The sequence below is a fragment of the Bos mutus genome, chromosome 22 (assembly GCF_027580195.1).
Source record: "Bos mutus isolate GX-2022 chromosome 22, NWIPB_WYAK_1.1, whole genome shotgun sequence".
NCBI classification, from domain to species: domain Eukaryota; kingdom Metazoa; phylum Chordata; class Mammalia; order Artiodactyla; family Bovidae; genus Bos; species Bos mutus.
The window spans coordinates 59,309,529-59,317,741 of NC_091638.1; the positions used below are offsets into that span (position 1 = coordinate 59,309,529).

General features: G+C 63.8%; 1 protein-coding gene across 1 annotated transcript; it reads right to left on the reverse strand.

Annotated features, from left to right (window-relative positions):
* Positions 1-542: 542 nt before the first annotated feature.
* Positions 543-1,965, reverse strand: H1-10 (H1.10 linker histone). The gene has a single exon (XM_070359370.1). The coding sequence runs from the start codon at positions 1,601-1,603 to the stop codon at positions 959-961; it is 645 nt and encodes a 214-aa protein (XP_070215471.1). The 5' UTR covers positions 1,604-1,965; the 3' UTR covers positions 543-958.
* Between the last annotated feature and the right edge of the window lie 6,248 nt (positions 1,966-8,213).

The following is an 8,213-nucleotide window of genomic DNA, read 5'->3' on the forward strand; positions in this document are numbered from 1 at the left end:
TCCAGTTCTCTCGTTTTGCAGAGCTGTCCCTTCATAGGAACATATTAAAATAGGCCTCAGCTTAGTACCCGTCTTGGACCAACAACTATTTCATATGCTGAACACAAAGGGGTGGGGGCCTCCCAAGGCCGTCTCATTCCTGCCAATTTACCCTTAACTCTTGATCCCACATAGGCTCCAGATTTACAAGCTCCAGGAGGGTCAGCCTTGCTCAGACCACTTCTTGCATCACGGCGGGTCAGCCTGGGTCCGCTGTCCATCACATCAACAGGGAGCCTCACAACTCCAGAAGGCCCACCCTGCAGCGACTAAGAGCAGAGCCCCGCAAAGCCCCTCCTGCTCCCCCAGCCCCCGGGCGGTGGGCGAAAACGCCATTCTACCCAGGTAAACCCATGCCTTCTTCTGGGACCAACCGCCCAGCTCCCCGCCTGCGTCTCTAACGGACTTGGCGCGCAGGGGACCCTCCGCTACCCATCCAGCCCAAGCTCAAGCCCCGCGGCGGCCGCACCCAGCCTTACTCCACTCGAAGACGACAAGAACGGTTGAAAGGTTTAAACAATTTATTTTGTCCCAAAAATGGAGACCGGAGAAAAAGCCACGCGCGCTCCCGCGCCATTACGCGGCGCGCGCCCGGAGGCGGGAAGGGCTGCGCCGCCGTGGCGTCCTCGCGCGCAGGGCCGGGGAGGGCAGGCGCAGCCCGGCCATTGGCGCCCCGGAGCCAGTAACCAAGGCGACAGCCCAGGCCAAGGGCGAGAGCCAATAAGGGCGTCGCCAGGACCGTTTCAAAAATCTAAAGCAAACAAAAATCGGGGAAAAAAAAAAAAAAAATACTCCCACGTTGGGGAATGGGCAGGCCGGCACGGCCCGGGCCCAGTTGTCGGAGCGCGCACGGCGGTTCGGGCTCCGCGCAAAACCTACGTGCACTCGGGGTGGAAAAGTGGGCGCCAGGGCCCCGCGCTCACTTGCGGCCCTTGGGCACTTTGGGGACGCTGGGCTTGGCCGCCTTCTTCACCTTCTTGCCACCCGCGGCCGCCGCCTTCTTGGCCTTGCTGCCTTTGTCCTTCTTGGAAGCGGCGCCCTTCTTGTGCGAGCGCTTCTCGGGCTGTGGGCCCTTAGCCGGCTTCTTGTCCGCGCGTCGCGGGGCGGCCGCGCCTGGGGCCGCCTTCTTGGCCTTGTGCGCAGCGGGCGCTGGGGCAGAAGCGGGCGCCGGGGCTCCGCGCCGCTCGCCGCCGCCACCCTCCAGCTTCTTGCGGTTGAGCTTGAAGGAGCCGTTGGCGCCGGTGCCCTTCACCTGCAGCAGGGTGTCGTTCTGCACCAGCGCCTTGATGGAGTACTTGAGGTAGGTGCGCCCGTTTTGCTGGTCGAACCATGCCACCTTCTTGGCCTCCGCGTAGATCTTGGCCAGCGATGAGCCGTTGCGCTCCCCTAGCCGGCGGATGGTCTCCACCACCAGTTGGCTGTACTTGCCCGGCTGGTTCTTCTTTTTGCTATTCTTCCTCTTCTTTGACGGAGACAATGCGGCCGAGCCTCCGGCCTTCGCCGCCTTCTTGGCCGCCCCCTCGGCAGTCGTCAGCGGCAGGGCCTCTTCGAGCTCCACAGACATAGTGGCGAGCGGGTTGGTGGCGGGCGGGGCGCGGAAACCCGGGGGCCGCGCCGGGAAAAGAAAGGCGAGGGGCCGCGGGGGCGCCGGGGGGCTGGGGGCTCGCGGCGGCTCCAGGCGGGAGCGGCCGCGGCCGGGCCTGGGGCCGGGCGGCAGGGCTGGGGTGGGGGCCGGGCCGGCCGGAGCGGGGGTCCCGAATCGGGACCGGAAGCGGGGCTGGCGCGGGAGCGATCGGAACGCAGGAGTCCGGCGCGAAGTGGCCGGAGCAGGGACAGTCTGGGAGCCGGGAAGTCGGCCTAGCAAGCTGCCGCCACCGCTGCCTACCCCGGAACTCGCTGGGCGTGCGCGCTGCGCTCTGGCGGGGAGGGCGCTGCGCTCCCCTTTTATGGCTCCACGGCGGACCACGTTGAGAACAACAACAGCCTGGTCCGGGGCCGGCGCCAACTTGTGCTTCTTGGAGCCCCTTCCCCGGCCGCTGGCTTCCCAGACCCGGCCTCCCCGGCACCGCCGTGCGCGCCGCAGTGCACCCTGGACAGGGCCCGAGCCCGCTGCGCGGTGGAGAGGCGGCCCGCGCCCAGGGAGGGCTCGCTAGAGGCGGACGGAGGGGCGCACCCTAGGCTGAGGGAGCGCGAGAGGAGGGGGGCACCCCGTTTGAGGCCGAATAGCGCGGGCCCCCAGGGGGACCCCGCAGCCCGGAGCTCCGCAGCTGACAGCCAAGAGTGCTCCACGGGCCCCCAAGCCCAGATCGCGTCCAGGGGACCCCGGGCCTGCCCGCTGGACGAGCTTTAATTTGTCCGAACTAACACAGGGCACGCCCTCGCGCGGTCGGCTGGGGCAGTGTGGAAGGAGCCGGGACGCTTCGAGGGGGGTCTCCGCCTGAGTCCAAGGGGAGGGCGGATGCAGGCGCTTTCCTTTGCGCACCCGAGGCTTTCTTAGGCCTCGAGGGCCCAGGGCACCACGCGGGAGGCGGCGGGGAGGACTGCAGGTGCTTCTCTGGGGACATTTCCTAGGCGTCCCCCCGCCGCCCGGCCGCCGCCGTGGATGCTACAAGTGCCCCCATTCTGTGGTGCCAAGTAGCTGCTTCCACCTTTACCCCAGAGCCACAGGGCGGCTCCGGCGGGGGCGAGGGGAGGCGCTGGCCCCGGGAGGATTTCCCAAGGAGGATGAGGGAGGGGAGCGGATCCTCGTTCTGGGCACCCCCCCCCCACACACACACACACACTCCGTGTGGGGAGCGCAGTTGAGAGCGGGGACACTCTCTCTGGGTACCAGGCGGAAGCTTGTGCAAGTTGGCGGCCCTGCCGCTGGGTCCAGTCCTGGGGGTGAGCAGGCGGCGTCGGACCATCTTTCTCCAAGCCAAAGGAGCCCTCACTTGGGAAAAGCTGAGACACGTAGAGACGCTCCAGGAGGAGGGTGGATCCCTTTTAGGGTGAGTGATTTAGGCCCGATCCTGCGCCCTGCAGTCTCCTGAGGCCCAAGCATGGAGGAGGGGCTGGCGGGACGGAGTAGGGGCGTAGAGCAGAACCGCGGGCCCCTCAGAGGTCTGCGCACCCCTGCCCCAGCGTTTGCCGGCCGGCCCCGCGTGCTCTCCAACAAGCGGCGGTTATAATAAGCCCCAGGGGTGAAGGACTTTGAGCCAGGGAAATGTGAGGCTGGTGGGATTTGCAGGGGGATGGAGGAGGTCAGGTGCTGGGAGCCACAAAAGGGGGCAGTGAGTACATCCAGCAGGAGAGAGAAGGAAGATGAGTCTCAGCGTGGGCTCCTGCGGAGAAGCAGAGCCCCTTCCAGCCCAGCGGCTGGGAGCCCTGAGTCCAGGGGGGAATGGGGAGCAGTGGTCAGGGGCCCTGGGACACACAGGGCTTGAGCGAAGACCTCGGGTTCCAGAGATGCAAGGTGTGTGCAGGGCGAGAGGCTGCGAGATGGAGACCCCTTGTCCCCCTCAGGATGCACGGAGGTGGCACCCGGGAGACAGCTAGCCCAGGGCAACCAGGTGACAGGCGAGAGGGACTCAGGTCAAAGGGAGAACAGAGGGCGAGGCCCCCGAGGGGACCCCAGACTGAAACCTGCTCATCCTGTGGGGGCGGGGGATGGGCTGAAAATGTGAAGCCGCTTGCAGCAGCAGGCAGGGCTGGGTGAGGGCCCTCTCCCCCGGGGAAGGGGAGGGTGTGGGCTGGCAGGAGACAGTGGCTGTCCTCTGGAGACAGAGGAAGAACCATCATCAGAGAGGAGGGGACCAGGCATGGCCCGGGCCCTGGAGATTGAGAGAATTTCTAGAACTGAGGACCTGTCTACCCAGGGCAGCCCCTCAGGAAACTGGTTGAACTTGAACCAACAGGCCAGCTTCCGACTTCTCAGAACCTCTGCCTGGACTTTGCCTGTTCAGCCCAGTGTATTTTAAAAGGCGAAATTTAAAAATCAGGCCATTTCACACAAAAATGCAGTCCAGATTTCAAATTTCCCTTTTTAAAAAAATCTGCAGATTGGACCTGGGTCGGGGCAGAAGCGGGGTGGGAGCTGAGTAACAATGGGCTGATGTCCAGCACCTGATCGGCGAGGAGGGGGTGGGCAGGAGTAGGGGGAAGGCTCTGCGGCCTAGGGGGAGGCCTGGCCATACCAAGAGGAGTAGAGGACTCAGAGCAGAGAGTGGACACGTGCAGGCCGGGCAGCGCAGCCCAGACCACCAGGAGGATGTGGCGGACATGCTCCAGAGGCCCCTCCAGCCCGGCGGGCCCCGGGGCTTGGGGGCACCAACTCTGGGCTCCAGGAGCTGGTGGGACGGAGTGGTTTCCTCCCACTGACCTCAGCATACAGATGAGGAAACAGAGGACTGGACCCACGCCTTCAGGAAGGTGTGGTCTGTGAACCGCACACTCCCGGGAGCCGCCTGCCACCCCTGTAAGGCCCTTACAGGACAGGTGGCAAAGGCCTCCGGTGGTCAATGGAAGAATGACGAAACGCCAGGCAAGGGGCCTCTGCAGTTGGCCAGGGCCTGGGGTCCTGCTGCTCCAAACACCATCCATACACTGGTGACCCCCATCTCTCTCCTGAGCAGCAGACAGCGGCTGCCCACATCCCTTCCGGGGTGTCTGAAGTGTCTCTTCTGTGTCTCCCATTTTCTCTGGCAGTCCCGCTCTCCCCCACACTTGCAGAGAGCGGGGGGCCGCTCCCCCCTCCACCGTCCCACCCTCTGGCTCTGGCCTTTTTGTTCCCTGCCGGGACTCCCGCTTGGGGCCTTGGCACAGCCATGGGGCTGGCCCTTTTCCTCCAGAATCCATTCAGAGCTGCCTCCAGGCCCACCGCCCCGCTTTATTTTCCTCATGGCACTTATCCTTATCTGACCCTATGGTGCCTATTTGTAGGGGGCGGGGGGCCCTCTGAGCGCAGCTGACCTGGCCCTGTTCCCTGGGGCACACCCTGCAGCAGAATGTGCTTGGGCCTGGACCCCCGCTCCCCCACACACTCCCCGTGTGACCCACCTGCCTGGGCCCTGGGCCAGCTCTGTCACCGCCCCTGTAGGGGTCCACACACACACACCCAGCTTCTGACAGCCTAGGATGGGCCCAGGCGTGAGGCCGAGAGGTCTGAGGGGTCGCAGCCCCTGTGGGAAAGGCCCAGCAGGCTCCGGGGGTAACAAGAGGCTCTGTCTCCCCACACTGTTTTAGACAGGAGGCTGGCTCTAGCCTGGGCCCGCTTTGGGGTTTAAAATGGAACAGGCCTTAGGTGCTTTTTAGTATCTAAGGGGAAATGGGGGAATTCACCAGGTGTGACGGTGGGGAAAGGTCGCCTTTAAGATGCAAATGTGTATTGTGAAGCCCTGAATGGGGGTGCTCTGGGGGTCTCTGGTCTCCCCCCTCCCGCCAGCGGCAGGCGGGCCACCTGTGGAGAGCGGACGCTCTTGCTGAGGCAGGACAAGGGACTGAGAGGCCCCCACGCCCTGTCCCCAGGGGCAGTGGAGGGAGCCCGGAGCCCCGGCTGCCCACCCACCTCCACTTCCCCTTGGGGGGCTCCCCCCACCTGCTGCAGACACCCCCAAAGTGCAGCTGTGCTTAGAAGACAGCGTGTAAAGAAGGGATGGGCGCTGCTCAGTGTGCAAGGACCCACTACTGCCGGGCGCGGTGTGTCGGGGTCCCAGTGAGGGAGGCTCGTCTGGGGGTGGGGGGTCCTGAGAACAAGGGGCGTGAAGTGACAGCCCCCCCACCGGAGCCGACAGCTGACGCGGGGCCTGGCAGGTGGTGCTGTTCCCGTGGACGTGAGCAGAGGCTTGTGTCTCGGAGCGTCCCCCCAGCTTCCCGTAGCCCGCTCTGCCAGAGCTGGGGACCCGCTGGGCCACACCGCCCACTCAGCCACACCGCCTTCTCCAGGCCTTTTACGTCTTTTTCCTTTAAGAGCCCTTTTTCTTAGTGAAGTTATTCGTGGTATAAAACCCGACTGGGGGAACAAGGCTGTGAAGTGACAACCGAGGGGCGCGTCTCGGCTCTGGACACCGGTCCGCGTCCGGGGGCCTGTGCCCGGCTGGTCGTGCCCTTGGGGCAGGCCGGGCGGTTGCTGATGTGTTTCCCTGACTGTCCTTTGTTCACCAGCCCAGAACGAGCCTCCAGATTCACTCTTACAAATCCACTTAAGTGTTGATGCCCTGGGACCCGGCAGGCTTCCAAGTGCGCTCCCCAACCCACGTCCCCCGTGAGCACCCATCCTGGGCCTTGTGAGTCCACCTGGCCTGGCCTGCGTGTGCATCTCCCCACTCCATCCCCACACCACACTTCAGGTACAGCCATCGGGCCACCCCTGGTGACCTGGATGCCTCCTTGGGGCTTCCTGGCTCCCCCATCGATTTCAGCCTTTTGGGGGCTTGGATGGCCCAGCATCCTGCCCCTCACAGCCTGGCTCTGCCCCACCCTCCTCTTCTTCCTTCTTCCTTCAGCCACAGCCCCGCCTCCCCGAGGTGCCTCCCCTGTGGGGATCTCTGCCCAGCCAGGGGCAGGGAGGGGGGCAGGCTCTGGGAAGACAGTGGTGCTGAGTGGCCTTTGAGCCATGATCTGTGGGCACGGCGGCCCAGGAGAGGCTGGCTCCCGCCTCCCCGAGGGGCCTCCCCTGCAGGGGGATCGCTGCCCGGCAGAGGGGGGCAGGCTCAGGGGACAGTGGCGCTGAGTGACCTTCGAGCCATGTTCCACGGACAGGGAGGCCCAGGAGAGGCTGGCCCCTTGCCCGTTTGCCTCCCTCCTCCGGCTGGGTCCCCTGGGGGGTGAGCTGGACCATGCTCCAGGGAGGCCAAGGCTGGAACTGTTGTCCGGCCTCGGCAGTATTTAACATCTCTTCTCCATGGGGCCCCGCGGATTGAGGCCGAGGGGCTGGGGCAAGGTTGCGTCCAGACACTGTTCTGGTAGGGACACCGGGGCCAGGGCAGAGCCTGACAAGCAGAGAAACCATCTTCCAGTGTCGCCCCACTGGCAAGGTCCCCCCGGCCAGGGAAGATGGCAAAGCATCTGCTGTTCCCCTCATTTCAAGGAGCGGCGCCACCCCCCTTCTAGCACTAGGTCTTGGTTTTATCCCGTTAATCGCTCTCTGAGATTGCCCTGTCTTGTGCCTGTCACCCCCACGAGAGCAGGGATGCTCTCAAGCCATGCTGCACGGGGCCTGACACATAGTAGGCCCTCAATAAATATTTGTTGAATGAATGAAATGGGAGTCCAAGCTGGGCGGGCTTAGGGTTAGCACGAGGGCTGGCAAGGCTCACAGAAGCTCATCTCAGAGCGATCAGGCTTGCCCAGTCCTGGGGATCCTGACTTCTTTCCTGATCTAGAACCAACCCCAGCTGCCCTGAAAGCTCCCTAACTGCCACTTTCTGGGGGTGCCCCTCCTCCTGCCCACCACCCCTCGCTTCCTCCCTACCAGAGGCCTTTGAAGAGGAGAGTGGGAGCTTGTTGCTTTCCCACTCAGGGTACCCCCCCCTGGCCACAGCATCCGGGCCCTGCTGACCTCTTCGACTTTATATCCCTGGCTCATCTGCCCTCCCTTCCACAGCCCGCTTCCCACCCCAGCTCCTTCAACCCTGGTCACCCCAATTCCTTCTCCCATTTTCTCTAGCTAAATTATCTTCTGCTTTAACATCTGCCCCCAAGACCCTTCTGTCTTGTGTAGCCTCGAATATGAGACTAGAAGGGGCTCTAACTGCTATTTCAGAAGACAGGTACATGGGGACCCATTGGGAAAATGAAGAGGCCAGCAAAGCCCACCAGACAACACCTTCTCCTAACTTGAGAGCCTGACATACACAGCTCTCCAAAACTGAGCTCCCCTCCGCTCCGCTCATCAGCCACTGCTTCTTGAAGGAGGTGGCCCCCTGAATGCTTTGGGAGCATTCTCGATGGGTTCAGGGGATGGGATCCCCTGGGACCTGAAGAAGCTGAGGTACAAGCTGCAGGGAAGGGGCCAAGCCCACCCAGGGTTTCTGGGTTGTGCTCCAAGTCTTATTCCCAGTCCAGTGCTCTTGCCCTTCCTGACCTCTCATCTGGCCAGTTAGCTGGGGATGGGGAAGGGATGGGGAGACCAGGCCAGGCCAGGCCCCTGGATGAGGACGGACATTGGCCATGTGCCTGCCTTGTCTGGGTGAGAA

Excerpts from the sequence above, each read along its gene's own strand:
- H1-10 (XM_070359370.1), bottom strand. The coding sequence starts at position 1,603 with ATGTCTGTGGAGCTCGAAGAGGCCCTGCCGCTGACGACTGCCGAGGGG.